At 45.4% G+C, this 22,717-nt stretch overlaps 1 protein-coding gene across 1 annotated transcript in view; it reads right to left on the bottom strand.

Moving 5' to 3' along the window:
- The window catches only part of NLRP8 (NLR family pyrin domain containing 8), a 40,018-nt gene extending 18,562 nt beyond the window's left edge, over window positions 1-21,456 (bottom strand). The window contains exons 1-5 of the mRNA XM_512922.6: window positions 21,019-21,456; window positions 16,699-16,773; window positions 13,212-14,811; window positions 7,104-7,274; window positions 2,962-3,129 (exon numbers count right to left, since the gene is read on the bottom strand). Of these exons, the coding sequence (XP_512922.5) occupies window positions 2,962-3,129; window positions 7,104-7,274; window positions 13,212-14,811; window positions 16,699-16,773; window positions 21,019-21,385 (2,381 nt within the window). The 5' untranslated portion in view covers window positions 21,386-21,456. The remainder of the gene's footprint in view (window positions 1-2,961; window positions 3,130-7,103; window positions 7,275-13,211; window positions 14,812-16,698; window positions 16,774-21,018) is intronic.
- Between the last annotated feature and the right edge of the window lie 1,261 nt (window positions 21,457-22,717).

Below are 22,717 nucleotides of genomic sequence, written 5' to 3'. Positions count from 1 at the left end.
ACAGGTGGGAGCTAAGCTATGATGATGCAAAGGCATAAGAATGATGTAATAGACTCTGGGGACTTGTGGTTGGGGTGAAGGTTGGAAGGAGGTGAGGGATAAAACACTACACATGGGGTACTGTGTACACTGCTTGGGTGACAAGTGCACTAAAGTCTTAGAAATCACCACTAAAGAACTTATCCATGTAACCAAAAATCACCTGTACCCTAAAACCTATGAATATAAACAAACAAACCAAAAAAGTAGAGTCTGAGTAGGTGCATGGCAGTAAATGTCTAACCACTGCCGTTCTGGAAAAGGGAGTCCTGGTGTGCAGTGTTTGCCAGTGCCTGCTGTGTAAATGCCTCTGCCATGGCTGATTTTCAGCTCAGAGTGGGAGGTCACTGAGCCAGGAGTGGGAGGAGGTGCAGAGCAGTGCACCATGACATCATGTTTCCACCAAATGGGTACAGTAGACAATGGCAGCCCCAGGGCAGTGGTCAGGAGCTAGCAAGCAGTGGCTCGTGGGCCTCCTCTGGAGTGCCACTTGGTTTTCTACAGCATATCAACCAAGAATGTTTTCAAATTAAACATTATTTTATTTTATTTATTTATTTTTTGAGACAGAGTCCTGCTCTTGTTGCCCAGGCTGGAGTGCAATGGTATGATCTTGCCTCACTGCAACCTCTGCTTCCTGGATTCAAGTGATTCTCCTGCCTTAGCCTCCTGAGTAGCTGGAGTTACAGGTGTGAGCCACCACAACTGGCTAATTTTGTATTTTTAGTAGAGACAGGGTTTCACCATGTTGGCCAGGCTGGTCTCAAACTCCTGACCTCAGGTGATCCACCCACCTTGACCTCCCAAAGTGCTGGGATTACAGGCGTGAGCCACCATGCCTGGCCTATTTTATTTTTATTTTTTGAGATGGAGTTTTTCCTCTGTCGCCCAGGCTGGAGTGCAATGGCGTGATCTCGGCTCACTGCAACCTCCGCCTCCCGGGTTCAAGCAATTCTCCTGCCTCGGCCTCCCGAGTAGCTAGGATTATAGGTGCGCACCACCACATCCAGCTAATTTTTGTATTTTTCGTAGAGACGGGGTTTTGCCATGTTGGCCAGGCTGGTCTCGAACTCTCAACTTCAGGTGATCCACCCACCTCAGCCTCCCAAAGGGCTGGGATTACAGGCATGAGCCACGGTGTCCAGCCGCCACAAAAATTTTTAAATGGTTAAAAAAATTATTAAAAGAATATTTTGTGACATATGAAAATTATATTAAATTCATGTTTCAGTGTTCATAAAGTTTTATTGGAACACAGCTGTATCCATTTGTTTACCTATGAACTCCGGCAGCCTTAGCACTGCAGTAGCAGAATGGAGTCATCATGATGATGGCATGGGCCCAGAGGCCAGAAGTGTTTCTTACCTGGCTTGTCATAGAAAAAGTTTGCTGAACCCTAGCAGTGATAATAATGAACCATAAAATGATTAGGAAACAATGCATTTTGATAATCTATGACTTTTGTTGTTTAATATATTTGTAAGCCCATGATTTAATTTTTAAAAACGTTTAACAACTGGCTCATGAAATTCCTGAATGATGAAAAATCAGCTCTTTCAGGCTGCCATGTGATCCAGCCATTCACCACTGGTATATACCCCAAAGAAAGGAAATCAGTCCATCGAAGAGATGCCTGCACTACCATGCTTGCTGTAGCTCTGCTCTCAATAGCTAAGATTCAGAAAGAACCTAAGTGTCCATCAACAGACAAATGGATAAAGAAAATGTGATACATATACACAATGGAGTACCATTCAGCCATGAAAAAGAATGAGATTCAGTCATTTGCAACGACATGGATGGAACTGGAGACCATTCTGTTAAGTGAAATAAGCCAGGCACAGAAAGACAAACAGCATGTTCTCACTTATTTGAGGGATCTAAAAACCAAAACAATTGAACTCATGGACATAGAGAGTAGGAGGATGGTTACCGGGGGCTGGGAAGGGTAGTGGGAGGGTGGAGAGCAGGGGAAGGTCAGGATGGTTAAAACCATTTATGCCTAGGATTCCATTATTGGAATGCTAAGCACTTGGGAGTTATTTATATCTCACTGCTCAAGGTCATCACCAAACTCTGACTGAAAAAATTCAAAAAATTGCAGCCTTGGGCATAAACGGGTTAACAGGTTGAAAAAGAATAAGACCTAGTATTTGCTAGCACAACAGAGGAACTATAGTTAATAATAAATTGTACATTCCAAAATAACTAAAAGTAGAAATCAATTGTTTGTAAATCAAAGGATAAATGTTTGAAGGGCTAGATCTCCCATTCTCCAAGATGTGATTATTTTACATTGCATGCCTGAACCAAAACATCTTACGTACCCCATAAATATATATGCCTACTATGTATTCACAAAAATTAAAATAAAAAGTTAGAAAATATCCAGCTTTTGCAATCCAGTAGGAGCTGGGGCTCAGATTTCCTGGTATCAGACGGATCTAGAGCATGGTCAAATTGCACTTTTTATTTTTATTGTTTTTAGACAGAGTCGCCCTCTGTCGCTCAGGCTGGAGTGCAATGGCACGATCTTGGCTCGCTGCAACCACCACCTCCCGGGCTCAAGCAATTATCCTGCCTCAGCCTCCCGAGTAGCTGAGATTACAGCCCGTAATTACAGTAGCTGAGATTAGCCTGCCACCACGCCGGCTAATTTTTTGTATTTTTAGTAGAGATGGAGTTTCACCATGTTGGCCAGGCTGGTCTCTTTACCTCGTGATCCTCCCGCCTCAGCCTCCCAAAGTGCTGGGATTACAGTCGTGAGCCACCACGCCCGGCTCAAATTGTACTTTTAAAGTTGAACAAAGCCAACAGCAGATCAAAGGAAAGGACAGAGGGAAACTGAGCCTCTCATCACCGCCCTTGAAAAGACCATCTGGGTACCCCGGTTCCCACTCTAACCACCGTCTCACATCTCACCTGAGACACTGCAGACGGCACCGGGGGGATCTCAGCGCCCTGCATAGAAGCTTCACGGCCTTGGACTCCACTTCCACATGTTGTATTTCCAAGTATCTCAGATGCTGGTTCCCCATCAAAACACCGATTAAGTCCTGGTTCAACATGGTGCTATTCACACGCCTTAGGCTGGAGAGGGAAGAGCGTCTCCTTGGAATAGGGTCCCGTCCACAGTCGTAGAATTCTGCGGCCTCACAAACGAGGCTCCCGGAAGCTGCACGTGGGACAGGTGCAGTCCCACTCTCAGGGGGTTTACAACTGAATTCAGGACGCAGACATTAAAGAGTGACACAAACCTGTGATTATTCAGGTCCTATCCTGGGAAAACTGTAAGTCTAAATGAATGGCTACATTTTCTTTATCCAGTCTATCATTGATGGGCATTTGGGTTGGAACCATCATTCTCAGCAAACTAACACAAGCACAGAAAACCAAACACCGCATGTTCTCACTCATAAGTGGGAGTTCAACAATGAGAACACATGGACACAGGGAGGGGAACATCACATACTGGGGCCTCTGGGGGGGTGGGGGGCTAGGGGAGGGATAGCATTAGGAGAAATACCTAACGTAGATGATGAGTTGATGGGTGCAGCAAACCACCACAGCGCATGTATACCTATGTAACAAACCTGCACGTTCTGCACATGTACCCCAGAACTTAAAGTATAATAAAAAAAATTAAAAAAAAAAATGACTCACAGGATCAGAATTCGATTGGACTGAGGTCTACAAAGGCTTTCTTAAAGCAAAGGGAACGTCATCCCATTCCTGAAGGATTCGGAGGACTGGTTTTCCCCGCACTCTCCTAAAATCATGCTTTTGGTTTTAAAATTTTTATTTATATTTCTTTATTTTAATAACAAGGCTCAGCTTTTTTTTTTTTCTTGTGAGATGGAGTCTCACTCTGTTGCCCAGGCTGGAGTGCAGTGGTGCGATCTCAGCCTACTGTAACCTCTGCCTCCCAGGTTCAAGTGATTCTCCTGCCTCAGCCTCCCAAGTAGCTGGAACTACAGGCACCCACTACCATGCCTGGCTAATTTTTGTATTTTTAATAGAGACGGGATTTTATTATGTTGGCCAGGCTGGTCTTGAACTCCTGACCTCAAGTCATCTGCCTGCCTTGGCCTCCCAAAGTGCTGGGATTACAGGCATAAGCCACCACACCCGGCCTACAAAGCTCAACTTTCTGATCTACTTTCTTTTTTGAAAAATTTTTGTAGATATGGGGTCTCACTATATTGTCCAGGCTGCTCTTCCACTCCTGGCCTCAAGTGATCCTACTGGCTCAGCCTCCCAAAGTGTTGGGACTACAGTCATGGGCCACCACTCCTGGCCATCACACGCCTTTTCTAAAACCAGGGACACAGATTTGCCTTGCACCTCTAATGCTTATGTTCACTGCTGAATCTCTTTCTTTCTAATTAGTTGTTTAAAAACAGTTTTCTTGAGGTATAATTGATTTGATATTAAAAAACCTGCATATATTTAACATATACAATTTGATGAGTTTGGACTATGCATATATTCGTGATGCCATCACCACAATGGAGGTGGCTAACTAGTTCTTTTTTTTTTTTTTTTTTGAGACAGAGTCTTGCTTTGTTACCCAGGCTGGAGTGCAGTGGCGCAATCTCGGCTCACTGCAACCTCCACTTCCCAGGTTCAAGCAATTCTCCTGCCTCAGCCTCCCAAGTAGCTGGGATTACAGATGTGCACCACCACACCAAGCTAATTGTTATATTTTTAGTAGAGACAGGGTTTCACCGTGTTGCCCAGGCTGGTCACGAACTCCTGAGCTCAGGCAATCCGCCCACCTTGGCTTCCCAAAGCGCTGGGATTACCGGCGTGAGCCACCACGCCCGACCGGCTATTTCTTCTACATTCAGTCAGTCCATAAGGAGGGGCCCGTTCTGTGCAACATGGAATTCAGAACTGAGTTCTCAGCTTAACATCCCTAGTTGCACCATCTTTCACAAATCACGTAACCTCTCTAAAGTTTAGTTTCAGGTCTACAAGGGAGAGCATACGACATTTTCTCCTTAGAATGGCTGTGAGAATTAATCCCATGAAATTCTCAGCCCATGGCTTGTCACATGGTAGGCACTCAGTAAGCAGGAGGGAATAATAACTATCACAATAATAGGAGAGAAAATATATCTGATGATGGCCAGGGGCCATGTGATGCCTGGTGGCTTATTTCAAGGAAGGGGCCAGTGGTTCACACGGTGAATTATCGGGTTTTTGGATCTTAAAAACTCTGGAGAGATAGCGTATGGAGTGGTGGCTAAGAGAACTGATTCTAGAGCCAGATTTTACTGCTTAGTAACGATGTAACCTCATGCCTCAGTTTCTTCATCTGTGAAATAGGGACACCTACTGCTTGGGATGAGTTTTAAGAGCATTCATGTGCAAAGAACCTAAGATAGCCTAGCAGATGGGGGGCATTGCATACACGCTCACTCTTACATTATAAAAAATAGTGGCTGGGTGCAATGGCTCACACCTATAATCCCAGCATTTTGGGAGGCTGAGACAGGTGGATCACTTGAGATCAGCAGTTCAAAGCCAGCCTGGGCAACCTAGGGAGACCTTGTCTCTACAAAAAATAAAAAAAAAAAATTAGCTGGGCAATGGTGGGATATGCCTGTGGCCCCAGCTACTCGAGAGGCTGAGGTGGGAGGATTGCTTGAGCTCAGGAGGTCAAGGTTGCAGTGAGCCATGATCATGCCACTGTACTCCAGCCTGGGCAAGAGAGCAAGACCCCACCTGGAAAAAAAATGAAGTAGTGTTTCTCCTCTTCCATGTAAATCTCATCCTTCCCAACCCAGTTCAAATGTGCCCTCTTTGGTGAGGCTTACCCCACGCAGGCACCTGCTAACAGTGGTGTGTTAGAGAAGCACAGAGTGTTGGGGAAGATGAGCTTAAGGCTGTCTGCATTGGAGTGATTTACCTAAGGCTTGTCAGCCACAGGATCTTAGATAAATCACTTAACCTCTCCAGCTCTCACTTTGCTAAAAAATGGGGGCTGGGCGTGGTGGGTCACATCTGTAATCCCAGCACTTTGGGAGGCTGAGGAGGGCAGATCACTTGAGGTCAGGAGTTCGAAACCAGCCTGACCAACATGGTGAAACCCCATCTCTACTAAAAATACAAAAATTAGCCGGGCATGGTGGTGCATTCCTGTAGTCCCAGCTACTCGGCACGCTGAGGCAGGAGAATTGCTTGAACCCTGGAGGGGGAGGTTGCAGTGAGCTGAGATCCAGCCACTGCACTCCAGCCTGGACAACAAAGTGAGACTCTGTTTTAAAAAAGGTGGGGGGATAATAGTACATATTAATACTTCAAAGGAATGCAGTGGTGAACCATACTCAGTGCTCGGGTCGCACGTGGCTTCTGTAAGGCGGTGTCCCTCCAGAGAGTAACCACCACACCCTGGATTACACAGTGTGCTGATTCCGCTTCAGGTACGGTCCTGTGGGCTTCGCGTGCGGGACTGCATTTCATCTCTCTGTTGTGATGATCATTTAATTTTATTTATTTATAGTTTGTTTTGGGACAGGGCCTCACTCTGTCACCCAGGCTGGAGTGCAGTGGCCAGATCATGGCTCACCATCACTGCAACCTCTGCCTCCTGGGCTCGGGTGATCCTCCCACCTCAGCCTCCCAAGTAGCTGGGACTCGTCTCGAACACCTGAGCTGAAGTGAATAGGCGTGAGCCACAGCACCGGGCTGAACATTTTATGGATGGGCGCATTGAAGTGCACCAGGGAGATGTCAGGAATTCCGTGACCCACTGTGTACACCATTCACTTAAGGACACAGAGCTATTAAGTTGGTGCAAATGTCACTAATGGCAAAAACTGCAATGGCATTTGCACCAAGCTAACAGTAACTAGAGACAGATCGAGCCGTCAGCCTGGCTCCTGTGTGTGGTTTCCTTCACCACGCACCCCATGACTCACTCCTCCTGCACCTCCGTCCAAGGCTGGACATGGGTGCCTTCTGGAAGTCTAGTGTGAGTGGAGAGGGAATGAAGAAAGTGGATGGGAAACAAACCATCTCCATAAAGTTCCTTCCAGTGGGATTTGTGTTATACTCACAGTAGCTTTTGCAGTTTGCACTGAGGGTGCCTCAGTGAGGCCGCGAGAGCCGTCAGAAAAGGAGGCCCCAAAACGCTGTTGGTCATAGTCAGGACTTCCAGCTTATCATTCGTTGCAAACACAGAGCATAAGTCTTGCCACCAGCGATGCAGCCCATTGCTCTCTGGTGCTCTACATGGAAGGGAGAAGAGAGAAAACACCTCTTCGTTAAACTGGAGAAAATCTACGAGGAAACCCCAGGGCTGGTGTTCCCTATCCTGGTTAGGGCCACAGGCCTCTAGTGACTTTAAGACATCCTCATTTAAATAAAGCACTCAGAAAAACCATCACCAGGTTTCTCATTTCATTCCAGGGAGACCCATGGTCACAAATAAGAGCCCTGTATTTTCCCATGACTTGGAAAAAAGGAAGTTGCTTTTATTTTTTATTTATTTATATTTAAGACAAGGTATCACTCTGCCACCCAGGCTGGAGTATAGTGGTCTGAACACAGCTTGCTGCAGCCTCTAACTCCCAGGCTCAGGCGATCCACTTCATCTGCCTGAGGAGCTGGGGTTACAGGCACACGCCACCACACCTGACTGATTTTTGTATTTTTTGTAGAAACAGGGATTCTCCATGTTACCCAGGCTGGTCTTGAATTCCTGGGCTCAAGCGATCCTCCTGCCTTGGCCTCCCAAAGTGCTAGGGTTACAGGTGTGAATCACCGTGCCTAGCCAGGAATTGCTTTTTTAATTACATGAGATTTATGTGGGGGGCAGAGATTGAATTATATTCTGTACCTACATTCTTACCCTGTGTATATATAATTCTTATTTTTAAAAAAAATATAGGATCAGAATAAAGGAAAAATTAATCTTTTTGACACAGTGAGTACAAGAAAGAAAAATCCAGAGCTAGATTGGCATGTAGTTTGGCTGTAGAAGGACCTGCTGACTTTCTCTTTCATTCTTCCCCATACAATCCTTTCAGAGAGGCTGACCAAGATACACATGTGAAGATTGTTGTTGGTTGCATTAAAGACATAGTTGAAAGCGGCCGGGCACGGTGGCTCACGTTGTAATCCCAGCACTCTGGGAGGCCAAGGCAGGCGGATCACCAGGCCAGGAGTTCGAGACCAGCCTGGCCAAATAGTGAAACCCTGTCTCTACTAAAAATACAAAAAAATTATACAGCTGTGGTGGTGGGCACCTGTAATCCCAGCTACTTGGGAGGCTGAGGCAAAGAGAATCGCTTGAACCTGGGAGGCGGAGGTTGCAGTGAGCCAAGATTGTTCCACTGCACTCTAGCCGGGGTGACAGTGTGAGACTCTGTCTCAAAAAAAAAAAAAAAAAAAAAGAAATAGTTGAAAGCAACCCAAAAGTATGTCAAGGGGGAAACAGTTTAATCATCTCTAGCACACCTATTTTTCAAAGAATACTTCATTGAAAATGGCATGTATAGACATGGCCAAGACACATGAGATGAAAAAGCAATTTTTAGAATATTTACACTAGCATGTAATTTTTGCATAAAATTTAAATCCCATGAAATAGATTCATCCATTTTCACATCCGTCAAATACATAGAAATGCAAATAAGTAGGAATGATATCAACTCCCTGCAGGAACCCATACAAAAGCGATCAATGGACTAACCAACATGAAAGAAATATGTCGTGTCTTAAGATTTCTACGGATGTCAGGTCTTTACGCAGCATCATAGAAAGACATTGTGATTCACTGCGCTTAGATTCTTGAGGTCTTAGTCGGGTGACCAACAGTTATCACCAAGTTGAACAACAAGCTTTGGTGTTTATTCCCCTCCCTAATAAAAGGTCCTCAGGGACTGGAGGGCCCCTTGAATGTGATTTTGTGGAGTGTGTTGGAATTGCCCACATAAGTTGGGAGTAGACATGAAAAAAACATGGTCTGATGTAGCCATTCAATATCTGAGTGAACAGAATTCACTCTACCTGTGGCAGGCCAGGTTTCGCTAGCAGCTGAACAGGCAGGCCTCCGTTACAACAGTTTCAGCACCGACTGAGCGGGTAAGTTAAGTATTAAAAGCTGACAGAGCCAGTGCCCTCACACAAAGGCTGGAATGTAACAAAAGCCCACCAAGAGTTTTGCCCAGGCCTTTCCTGGGCCTTGAGGTATGACAAGATAATGAAGGAATTCTCATCAGGACCCACTCAGGATTAAACAAGTTTTTATTGGGGGTCTGAAGAAACTCCCAGACCTCCACAAACAAGTTTTATTGGGGTCTGAAGGAACCCCCCAAGCCTCCATGATTTAGCAGGAGACAAGATAAGGGTAATCACCCCAGCATCTGGACCCATCTAGTTTAAGTAAATTTACTGAGGCTCCAGACGGAGGTCTTCAGGACTCAGACCTTTGTTATAGATTAGAAGACGCTAATCACTTGTGTCTTCAGAGGAATGAACACTTACACGTAAACATATAGCTTAGAAGGCATATAAGCTCTGGAAAACTTTGTAATTTTTAGTTTGTCTGGTGATATTTCTTGGCCTTCTCCCTGTGTACCCAGTTACAGAAATAGACTCTCTTCTTTCCCAGTTCATCTGCGTCTCGTTATTGGGCTGTGAGAATAAGCAGCCTGACCCTCAGTTTGGTTCAGGGACATACCCAAGAAATATGAAGTGATATCCATGCTGATAAAGTTAGAGATGTGATGTGTGAGTATCTCATGATGCAGCAATTCCTTTAAAAAAAAATACACCCTGGCCGGGCGCGGTGGCTCACGCCTGTAATCCCAGCACTTTGGGAGGCCGAGGTGGGCAGATCACAAGGTCAGGAGATCAAGACCATTCTGGCTAACAGGGTGAAACCCTGTCTCTACTAAAAAATACAAAAAATCAGCCGGGTGTGCTGGCGGGCACCTGTAGTCCCAGCCACTCGGGAGGCTGAGGCAGGAGAATGGCGTGAACCCGGGAGGCGGAGCTTGCAGTGAGCCAAGATCGCGCCACTGCACTCCAGCCTGGGTGACAGAGCGAGACTCTGTCTCAAAACAAACAAACAAACAAACATACATACAAAAAAACAAAAAATACACCCTGGCTGGGCGTGGTGGCTCACACCTGTAATCCCAGCACTTTGGGAGGCTGAGGCAGGCAGATCACGAGGTCAGGAGATCGAGACCATCCTGGCTAACACAGTGAAACCCCGTCTCTATTAAAAATACAAAAAATTAGCTTGGCATGTTGGTGGGCGCCTGTAGTCCCAGCTACTCGGGAGGCTGAGGCAGGAGAATGGCGTGAACCCAGGAGGTGGAGGTTGCAGTGAGCCGAGACCTCACCACTGCACTCCAGCCTGGGCGATAGAGCGAGACTCCGTCTCAAAACAAACAAACAAACAAACAAAAAACAAAAAATAGGCCCTGGCTGGACGCGGTGGCTCACACCTGTAATCCCAGCACTTTGGCAGGCAGAGGCGAGAGGATTTCTTGAGCCCAGGAGATCAAGACCAGGCTGGGTAACAAAGTGAGACCCCCGTCTCTACAAAAGATAATAAGACAATAAATAAAAATATACGCTAGAGCAGGGGTTGGCAAATTTTTCCTGTAATTGACCAGGTAGCAAATATATTCAGCTTTGCTGGCCGTAAATTTCCTGGCAATGACTCAGTCCTGCCGTGGCAGTGTGGTTAACACTCACAGACAATATGTCACAAGCATGGCCGGGCTCCAATCAAACTGTATTTACCTAAACAAGCAGAAAGCTAGGTTTGGCCTCCTGGCTGTAGCTTTCTTACCTCTGCCCTGGAGAAACTCAGCCATGGCTGAGGAGCCCTGCACACTGCTTGTCATGGTGAAGAACGGAACAGAACTTAAATTACTTGAAATTTAAATGTCTCATCCCATAAGGAGAGACCAACTTTTACTTATCTATCCACACACTAGCCCAGTATATGTCTAGGATGAGCATTAGCGCTACACATCCATATGCTGAAGACTTATGCAGTCTTTCATGGAAAGACAGGAATCTGGAAGAGATTGTGGTTCCTTTTTGCAGAGCAGTTAAGGAAGAAGAAGGCATTTCCATTATGCAGCAGAAGGACAATGTCCCCTCTCTTGCCAGGGGTCAGTCTAAATTGCCTCTCTCTTCTCGTCATAGCCACTGGGGTCAAATTTTAGCTCGTCTTAGCTTCGACCAGATGTGTGACCTTGGACAAGGTGCTTCATACACCTGACCTCCAGTGCAACATGGAGTTGAAGGGAGAAATAATTCACATAAAGCAAGTGCTTGACATTGTGTCTGCTATATGGCAATTGCCAAATAAATATCAACCAATATGAAGAAATGAGTAGTCAGTGCTTTTTGCCACTTCTTAAGAAAAAGAAATCCATTATATTTGCCAAAATAAAGATCTTCTGGAAGAGTTTTGGTCGAGTGGAGGGGATGAGGAATTACATGAGTGGTAACAGTTTGTATCTACTGAGCACTAAATGAAGGACTGGACTTATTCAGTGTGTTGTAGATTTTAACACGTTTAACAACCTTATGATATATATATATATATATATATATATAAAATAAGCTATATATATATATTCTTTTTTAAGATAGTGGCACGATCTTGGCTAACTGCAGCCTCTGCCTCCTGGGTTCAAGTGATTCTCCTGCCTCAGCCTCCCGAGTAGCTGGGATTACAGGTGCCCGCCACCATGCCTGGCTAATTTTTGTGTTTTTAGTAGAAACGGGGTTTTACCATGTTGGCCAGCCTGGTCTCGAACTCCTGGCCTCAAGTGATCCACCTGCCTCGGCCTCCCAAAGTGCTGGGATTACAGCCATGAACCACGGCACCCAGCTTGTTTCTTTTAATTCAAGATGGAAAAGATATTTTTACACGGAAAGAAAGACCCTCTAGAGGTGTGCTGTCTGATATGGTAGCTACTAGCTGCATGTAGCTATCTACATTTAAATTCAGTAAAGTTAAATAAAATGTAAAGGTTCATTCACTCGGTCATACCAGCCACATTCCAAGAGCTCAGTGGTTGCCTGTGGCCAGTGGTTCCTGTATTGGATAAGACAGATTCAGGGTGTCTTCATCATCACTTTAAGTTCCATTAGCAGCACTTTCCTTGAGACCAAAAGCTTCTGATACACGAAAGTAGGAGTGAGGCTGGGCGCAGCGGCTCATGCCTGTAATTCCAGTGCTTTGGGAGGCCAAGGTGGGAAGACTGCTTGAGGCCGGGAGTTGAAGATTAGCCTGGGTAACACAGGGAAACCTCATCTCTCCAAAAAAATAAAAAATTAGCCCGGCATGGTGGTGCATGCCTGCGATTCCAGATACCTGGGAGGCTGAGGTGGGAGAATTCTTTGAGCCCAGAAGGTTGAGGTTGCAGTAAGCCACGATCGTACCACTGCCCTCCTGGGTGACAGAAAGAGACCCTGTCTCAAAAACAGAAGTAGGAGTGATAGAAGAAGCAAGGTCCCATCTTTATGGGCATGCAGCACAGAGGGAGGGAGGGTGAACAAGGGATCCCATTTTGCCCAGTATTCTCCCAGGTTTAGCACGGAAAGTCCTATATCCCAGGAACATCTTCAGTCCTGGCAGTAAAACAAAGTCCTGGGTCTGAGAAATCTCCTTAATCCTAAACAAACTGGGACAGTTTGTAAAACAAACATGTATCACTGTAGACATATGTTTGTTTCAAAACAGAAGTACTGGCTGCGTACGATGGCTCATGCCTGTAATCCCAGCAATTTGGGAGGCCGAGGTGGGCGGATGACCTGAGGTCAGGAGTTTGAGACCAGCCTGGCCAACATGGTGAAACCCCATCTCTACTAAAAATGCCAAAATTAGCCGGGTGCAGTGGCATGCATTTGTAATCCTAGCTACTCGGGAGGCTGAGGCAGGAGAATCGCTTGAACCCAGAAGGCAGAGTTTGCAGTGAGCTGAGATTGCACCACTGCACTCCAGCCTGGGCAACAGAGTGAGACTCTGTCTCAAAAAACAAAACAAAACAAAACAACAGAAGTACTGTGCAAACTAGGCTAGGAAAGAGATCAGAAAGGTTTGCAGATTGACCCCCTAAACACCCGGGAGACCATAGTCAAGACCCCCGGGTAGGACGGGCTGCCCAAGGAGGGACCGAAGCACTTACTCAGAGCCAGGAGGGGAGCTGGAGCTGAGCTTCCACACGTTCATGAAGTTCAGGGTGACGGTCAGTTCCACCTCATGCAAATATTGACACCGCTTCAGGCAAAAAGCAGACACTTGAACTTCTTTGTTGTTGCCAATTCTCAAGACAACTTTATGATAATCATTTAGGGCTTGGCTTACAAAGGCTTCCTCCCGGATTTCATGCAGACAGTAGAATAACTGCGGGACCCCACTGCCCGGAGAAGGTGGGTCACATTTATGCAACAGAGGTATGACTTTCAGCAGTTTCCTCTTATTACCGAAAGACACCTTGCATTGGAATGACTGTTCCACGGCCGAAGCGCAGGCCTCGTTCAGAAAACCGAATAAGAAAAGTCCCATGTGAGAGAGATAGCTTTTGCTTCCTCTGGGACTCGCTATCAGGCGCTGGATATTCACGTGGCTTAACACATGAAAATTTTTGAGTCTTTGTGGGAAACAGAGAACATAAAACAAGGCCGCAAAAAATTCCTGAAAAGTCACGAGGGTAAAGACATAGTGGTCTTCCTCACCTGCAATTCTCCGAAGAATACTCATGCCAAGGAAGGCGGTGACTCCCGTCTGATCCAGCTTGGCTTCCTCAAGATCTTCTTTACCTAACACCCATTTCCTGTGCCACATGCTGTCTGCGGCCAAGTGACACAGACCTTCCAGTTGTGCTTGGTGGATCTTTCTGGAAAAGTTCTCAGCTCTGGTGGGAAACAAGCTAGAAATATACCGGACGAACACAGAGGTGGCATTTGGACATGCATGTGTGAGATTGTTTCCTCTCTCCATTTGCTGTTTCAGACCAGAGCAGACCATCCAGCAAACCACAGGGACCCGGCACATGGAGAAGAGAATGGTGTTTTCCATGGCGAAACTCAAGACTCGGTCTCCCTCCTCTGTGTGTCCAAAATACATCTGGAAATACTTGATTTTTTCCATCGTATTAAACCCCGGAAGGGTTATGAGAGAGGGACATTTCAGCAAGGGCTTGCATGTCTGCCAAGAGGAAAATCTTATCATGATCAGTAGCGTGGCCTCTGGAAGCATCGTTTTGCTCAGCAAACTGCTCAGTAGGACAGACCCAGGCAATTTCTGCCTCCAGTCTTCACTCAGGTCCTCCAGTCTGTCAATGAGGGTAGATGTGAGCTCCTCAAAGCCATCCAAGAGCAGCAGAAGTTGGTCGGGTTTGGACATAATCTTTGACACGAGGTCCTGAGATCCAGGCCACTTTTGCTCAATCAGCTCGGAGAAGCTCTGGTCTGTCATCTGGTTCACCTCTTGGCAATGGAAGTAGAAAGCACACCAGCGCTTGTGGGCGTAGAACTTGTTTCTGGCCCACTCAAACATCACCTTTTTGGCCAGGATTGTTTTTCCGATCCCAGGAGCTCCCTGTATGACCACGGTCTTGGGCTGTCTACCCTGGGGTCTTTTGGGCAGAAGCAGACATGGTAAGTACTCCTCGTGCCTGTGTACATCTTGGTAGAAGAAGTCCCTCTGGTTTCCAGGCCAAGTCGTAAAGTCCCATATGGGGAAAAACTTTTCCATCACATTTGATTTATACCGCCGTATTTTACCTAGATTTGTGAGATGGGAGAAATAAAGGGTATGACATCAGAGTGAATCGCAAGAACTAATAGAGCAATAAGAAAACCAGTCTCAATGTCTACGTGAAGCCCCGTGATGCCCTTGCATAAATGAAATAACCTTTCCTGATACTGCTGTGTCAACTAGGAAGCACCAACGAACAGAAAACTCAGCTTGAAGTAGCTTAAACAAAACAAGGACTGCTTTCTACGTGAGAAGTATGGCAGGCGTAAAGCTGTTGAAATTAGGTTCAGTGGCGCCATAGTTTCAGGTCCAGCAGCATCACGATTCTCTCAGCCCTTTCTTTGTATTTCTTGCCTCACAGATAGAAGATAGCTGCTGTAGTGTTAGCCGTGTTATCTCCATTCAAATCAGAAATACTTGGGAGGGCCGGGTGTGGCGGCTTGTACCTGTAATCCCAGCACTTTGGGAGGCTGAGGATGGTGGATCACTTGGGGTCAGGAGTTCAAGACCAGCCTGGACAACATGGTGAAACCCTGTCTCTACTAAAAATACAAAAATTAGCCGGGCATGGTGGTGCACACGCTGGTAATCCCAGCTACTCAGGAGGTGGAGGCAGGAGAATTGCTTGAATCCAGGCGGCAGAGGTTGCAGTGAGCCAAGATTGCGCCACTGCACTCCAGCGTGGGTGACAGAGTGAGACTCTGTCTTTAAAAAAAAAAAAAAAAAAAAAAGCCAGGCAAAGTGGCTTACGCCTGCAATCCCAGCACTTTGGGAGGCCAACGCGGGCACGAGGTTAGGAGTTTGAGACCAGCCTGGCTAACATGGTGAAACCCCATCTCTACTAAACATACAAAAGTTAGCTGGGCGTGGTGGCATGTGCCTGTAATCCCAGCTACTCAGGAGGCTAAGGCAGTAGAATCACTTGAACCTGGGAGGCAGAAGGTTGCAGTGAGCTGAGATCGTGCCACTGCACTCCAGCCTGGGCGACAGAGCGAGACTCCGTCTCAAAAAAAAAAAAAAAAAAAAAAAAAAGAAAGAAAGAGAGAAATAGAGACACACTCTATTGAAGTGGTCCCCAAGTGGAAGACAAGTTTTCCATGGACCAGGTGGTGGGGGATGGTTTTGGGATAATTCAAGTGCATTACGTTTATTGTGTACTTTATTTCTATTATTATTACATTATAATATGTAATGAAATAATTATACAACTCAGTATAATGTAGAGTCACTGGGAGCCCTGAGCTTGTTTTCCTGCAACTCGATGGTCCCATCCAGGGGTGATGGGAGACGGTGACGGATCAGGCATTAGATTCTCAGGAGAGCACAGCCTAGATCCCTCGCATGCACAGTTCACGAGAGGGTTTGCACTCCTATGAGAATCTGATGCCACTGCTGATCTGACAGGAGGCAGAGCCCAGGAGGTAATGTGAGCAATAGGGAGCAGCTGTAAATACAGATGAAGCTTTGGTTGCTCCCTGCCACTCACCTCCTGCTGTGTGGCCCAGTTCCTAACAGGCCACAGACTGGTACTAGTCCATGGCCCGGGGGTTGGGGACCGCTGAGCCAATGGTTTGTGTCTGTTTTTTTATTTTATTATTTTTTTGAGATGGAGTCTCAATCTGTCACCCAAGAGTGCAGTGGCGTGATCTCACCTCACTGCAACCCTCCGCCTCCCCGGTTCAAGCAATTCTTCTCACTCAGCCTCCCAAGTAGCTGGGACTACAGGCACCTGCCACCACACCCGGCTAGTTTCTGTGTTTTTAGTAGAGACAGAGTTTCGCCATGTTGATTCTGATTGTAGAAGAAACACTGGACATGGTAACTTAAAATCTGCCTTGCCTTAGCAACTGAGCAGCTCATCCCAGTCCATAGCCCATGTTTTCACCAGGGTCTGCTGTGATACAGGCACATACCAGATTCTCCTTCCTCCAGATTCACCTGTGTTTCTCCCACATTCAAGTCCTCTGGTTCCAAGGTAGGTAGAATGGCTGGAACAGAAAAAAGGAGGCTGTTCCACGGGAATGATAAGATCTTGGTAGCAGGGAAACAGCATGGAGCCAATGGCCTTTTTAGGACAAAAGCGGCCACATGGCTTCAGAGTCTCATCCTCTCACCACCTCCGTTCAGGGAGAAGAAAATCACCTAGATCTATCTCTATCACAGCAATTTTAGGAAATGAGAAAAGGTGTTGTTCTACAATGCATTGAGTAAGGTGTTCAAAAACATGTTATAAATGGATAGCCCAGCCAGACACTGAGGGAGAAATATAAATACACACATACTCATACACACACATGTGTATGTAAAATCCATACACAGTTTAATATCTACGTAGGGGTGTATCTATACGTCCACTCGGCCTTTCATTACCATGGGATCTACATCGGTGGGATCAACCAACTGAGGATGGAACATAAACTAAAAACCCAATAAAAATACAACAATAAAATAATACAATTAAAAAACCAATACAAGGCTGGGCACTGTGGCTCACGCCTGTAATCCCAGCACTTTGGGAGGCTGAGGCAGGAGGATTGCTTGAGCCAAGGAGTTCGAGACCAGCTTGGGCAACATAGCAAGACCTCAACTCTACTAAAAAAATAAAAAATAATTAGCCAGGCATGGTGGCATGCCTATAGTCCTAACCACTCAGGAGGCTGAGGCAGGAGGATTGCTTGAGCTCAGGAGGCAGAGGCTGAAGGGAGCCATGATCATACCACTCCACTCCAACCTGGGTAATAGAGTAAGACCTTGTCTCAAAAAAAATAAAAAACCCAATACAGGATAACAACTATTTACATAGCATTTACATTGTGTTGGGTATTATAAGTAATTTAGAGTGATTTTAAGTCTGCGGGAGGATGTGTATAGGTTCTATGCAAATACTATGCCATTTTACATGAAGGAGTTGAGCACCCATGAATTTGTTCAGTACCCTTGAGGGAGAGCCTGGAACCAATCCCCCATGGATACCAAGGAACTTCTAGCTTAATATCTATGTATGTGTGCATATATGTGTACATACACGTGTATATCTCTACATACACATACACATATAGTCATTGATTCTTGTTATGTGTGGTAGTTCTCGTCTATAAAATTCTTGTGAACACCAAATTCACTAATACTGAACCATTGCCTCCAGGAAAACACAAGGTTTGTTTCCTGCTAGTCTCTGGTTACAACATTTTCATCGACTGATCAATATAAAAACTTGTTTTACATGTGTTTTTGTTTAAAGACACCTTATTTAGTATATATTGCTGATTAATTAACATTGAGCTCATGGTCAACCACACTGATAAATCCTGCCTGAAGGAAGCTCAGCTAACACGTGTATTTTCTCCCTAAGGCACAGCATGGCCTTCTTGCCCTGAGGAACATGGAAAGGCACATCAGCACTAGTTTTGGGTACCATTTTTATTTTTATTTTTATTCTTATTTTTTTTGAGACTAAGTCTCACTCTGTCACCCAGACTGGAGTGCAGTGGTGTGATCTCAGCTCACTGCAACCTCTGTCTCCTGGGTTCAAGCGATTCTTCTGCCTCAGCCTCCCGAGTAGCTGGGACTACAGGCGTGTGCCACCACGCCCGGCTAATTTTTGTATTTTTAGTAGAGATGCGGTTTCACCATGTTAGTCAGGCTGGTCTCAAACTCCTGACCTCATGATCCTCCCGCCTCGGCCTCCCAAAGTGCTGGGATTATAGGCGTGAGCCATCGTGCCCGGCCTGGGTGCTATTTTAAACAGCAAAACCACCAACTCAAAGCACAAAAGTGTGGCACCAAATAGGCGTGGAAATGATACCGGCTTACAGGGTGAGAGCTAAAGCCAGAAGGCAGAGCATCACCTTATTTGACTGGCTAGGAGGTCAGCTCGATTTTTTTGCTGCGTTGCTGTCTGGGAATGATCTTGAAAGCACTGTAACTATTGATTTGGGGGTTACGAATACATTTTAATGAGTAGGCACATTCACGAATACAGAATCCATGAATAATGAGGATCAACTGCGTATGTGTGTCTCTGTGTCTCTGTGTGTGTGTGTGTGTGTGTGTGTGTGTGTGTGTTTCTTGAGATGGAGTTTTGCTTTTGTCACCCAGGCTGGAGTGCAGTGGCATGATCTAAGCCCTCTGCAACCTCTGCCTCCTGGGTTCAAGCAATTCTCTTGCCTTAGCCTCCCGAATAGCTGGGATTACAGGCATCCGTCACCACGCCCAGCTATTTTTTTTTTTTTTTGTACTTTTAGTAGATAGTAGAGACCGGGTTTCACCATGTTGGCCAGGCTGGTCTCGAACTCCTGACCTTGGGTGATCCGCCCACCTCTGCCTCCCAAAGTGCTGGGATTACAGGCGTGAGCCACCGTGCCTGGCCTCTCTGTGTATTTTTCATCAGGTTTTCGTAAATATTAACATTTTCTGTTTAACACTGAGATTTTCTCTACCACTGGGTCACGGGGTTTCCATCCCCTCTGATTTTCTTTTCTGGTGACTCTCTCTCCTTTTCACATCATGAGCTATTTCCTCCTGTGTTACGTCTCAACCTTAGCATCATTTCCTCAAAGAGGACTTCCTAGGCTGCCTTATCAAAAGAAAGTCCCTTTTCACAATCAATTACTCTCTAGCCATCTAATATTTGAGCACCTATGACATGCTAGGTGCTGAGCCAGCTGTTGGGGTGCCAGTGGCTAAGGAGACATAGGGCACCCACTCTCCTGTTGTTTATGTTTAAAATTGTGGAGCTGACGTCTTCTCCATTCTTACCAATGAGACTGACTACTTGTAATATCAGCTATTGGGAGAGGCGGGTTCACAGCTCCTATCATGTTTCTGGATTGGTGTATTTTCCTTCAATACAGTAGTCCCCCCTTCTCTGCAGGGTCTATGTTCCAAGATCCCTGGTGGATATCTGAAACTGTGGATAGTACTGAACCATGTGGATACTGATTTTTTTAAATACATATCTAGGCCGGGCGTGGTGGCTCACACCTGTAATTCCAGCACTTTGGGAGGCCGAGGCAGGCAAATCACCTAAGGTCAGGAATTGAAACCAGCCTGGCCAACATGGTGAAACCCCGTTTCTACTAAAAATACAAAAATTAGCTGGGCGTGGTGGTGCGCACCTGTAATCCCAGCTACTGGGGAGGGTAAGGCATGAGAATTGCTTGAACCTGGGAGGTGGAGGTTGCAGTGAGCTGAGATCACACCACTGCACTCCAGCCTGTGTGACAGAATGAAGACTCCATCTCAAAATAGAAAAAAAAATACATACCGATCTATGATAAAAGTTTTAATTATAAATTAGGTACAGTAAGAGATTAACAGTAATAATGAAATAGAACAATTATAATACTATACTATCATAAATGGTATGTAAATGTGGTCTCTCTCTGTCTCAGAATATCTCACTGTACTGTACTCATCTATTTTTGGCCATGATCAACCCAAACTTCAGAAAGCAAAACCTTGGATAAGGGGACGACTGTAGTCCAGCTCTGCTTTATACATATTGAAGATGAGGTTTTGGATTACAATATCCTCCAGTGGGATTCACCCTTTGTTGCTGCGAAATGGCCTTTTAAAGTCTTTAACCTTCTTGCTTTAAATATAGCACTCCTGACATCACCATAGCTATACCAGCTTTCTTCTGCTTACTGTTTCCATAGCATATGCTTTTCCACTATTTTACTTCCTACTTCTCTATGACTTCATTTAACATTCACCTCATATAAGCAGTATTCAGTTAAGTTTTTAAAATATAGGCCCATATGGGCTGGGCGTGGTGGCTCATGCCTGCAATCCCAGCACTTTGGGGGGCCAAGGCAGGCGGATTACCTGAGGTCAGGAGTTCGAGACCAGCCTGGCCAACATGGTGAAACCCCGTCTCTACTAAAAATAAAAAAAAATTACCCAGGCATGGTGGTGGGTGCCTGTAATCCCAGCTACTCATGAGGCTGAAGCAGGAGAATCACCTGTACCTGGGAGGCGGGGTTTGCAGTGAGCCGAGATTGTGCCATTGCACTTCAGCCTGGGCAAGAAGAGCGAAACCCCATCTCAGAAAAATAAAATTAAAAAAATGCCCGTATGACAGTCTTTGCCTTTGGGTTAGATCCATTATCTTCCTCCACTGTTTGCTTTCTTGCTCAGAAGGCCGATAAGTGATAGGGGTGGCGACTAGAGTAGTTTAGCTGCCCAGCAGCCAAGCCCACCCCCACTTTATCCACCAGATCAACACTCACCATTTATCTCTCTGCGGACTAGAACACACATTTTATCACAGTTCATAATGGCAAAGATGTTCGAAGTCACATCCCAAGCGCGTCGTCCAGGGAAACGCTCTATCAAGAGATGAACCACCTCTGCCCAGCTGGCTGTCTCGACCTGGTCCCAGGTGATGGGCATGGTGCCAGTACTGAGCTCAGTCAGTAAAAGCTGCTTGAACCGTTGTAGCTCCTCATGGCTCACGTTTCTCATGTACAGCATGACCCCATTTTCACATGGGGAGCCGGGGTAGCAAGAGAATGTCCAGGGCGGAATATGAGAACTGTGAGTGGAGGAGGATGAAAAGGGAATGGGGGTGTCAGAGGGTGGATTCACGTCACTCATCTTTAGTCAAGGCAGAGAACACCTCAGTGTCCACGATAAAGACAACCGATTGGAAGAGAGAAACACGAGACCTGTGGAGACATAAAACGATAAAACAAGAAGATGAAAACACTACCCAAGAAGATAGATTAGTGTAATGCTTACTTGGCAGGTATTCTGCGTGCCGGGTACTCCCTTTACCTCCTTTCCTCAAAGATTCTCTGCCCTGTGGAAAAACTGAAGATGCATTGAATGTTTGGGATTAGTCCATTAGACTAATGGATTGTTTGTAGTTTTTATTCTCTATGACTTCTTTTGGGGAAGAGGCAAGCAAAATATCAAAGCCTTCACAAAAGGTTTAGTGAAAAGAAAAATTAGAAGCAGGTAAAATAATTCAGTGAAGCTAAAATCTAGAAAATATATGGTTGGTTAGAAGGCTCCATTAGATTAAAAGTGATCTCAAATTCAACAAAGTTTTTATTCTTAAAAAATGGATCATGTATTAGAGAGATGCAAATCAAAACCACAACAAGATGTCATCTCACACCAGTCAGAATGGTGATTATTAAAAAGTCAAGCAATAACAGATGCTGGTGAAGTTGCAGAGAAAAAGGAACACTTATACACTGTGTGTGGGAGTGTAAATTAGTTCAACTACTCTGGATGACAGTGGGGCAACTCCTCAAAGACCTAAGAAGAGAACTACCATTCAACTCAGCAATCCCATTACTGGATATATATCCAAAGGAATATAAATCATTCTATTATAAAGACACATGCCTGTGTATGTTCATTGCAGCACTATTCACAATAGCAAAGTCATGGAATCAACCTAAATGCCCATCAGTGATAGACCGGATAAAAAAATATGGTACATAAACACCATGGAATACTATGCAGCCATAAAAAAGAATGAGATCATTCTTTTTTGCAGGAACATAGATGGAGCCGGAGACCATTATTCCTTAGCAAACTAACACAGGAACAGGAAACCAAATACCACATGTTCTCATTTATAAGTGGTAGCTAAATGATGAGAACACATGGACACATAGAGGGAACACCACACACTGGAGTCTGCTAGAGGCTGGAGGGTGGGAGGAGGGAGAAGATTAGGAAAAATAACTAATGGGTACTGGGATTAATACCTGGGTGATGAGATAACCTGTACAACAAACCCACCCCCATAACACGTTTGCCTATATAACAAACTTGCACATGTACCCCTGTATCTAAAAGAAATGTAAAAAAGAAATAAAATAAAAAGGATCATGGGTGTATTTTTGTCCCCCCTGCCCCAACTTCCAATAATAGTTTATTTATTTATTATTTATTTATTTACTTAGAGACAGA

The sequence above is a fragment of the Pan troglodytes genome, chromosome 20 (assembly GCF_028858775.2).
Source record: "Pan troglodytes isolate AG18354 chromosome 20, NHGRI_mPanTro3-v2.0_pri, whole genome shotgun sequence".
Lineage (NCBI taxonomy): Eukaryota > Metazoa > Chordata > Mammalia > Primates > Hominidae > Pan > Pan troglodytes.
This window is presented reverse-complemented; position numbering and strand designations above follow the sequence as displayed.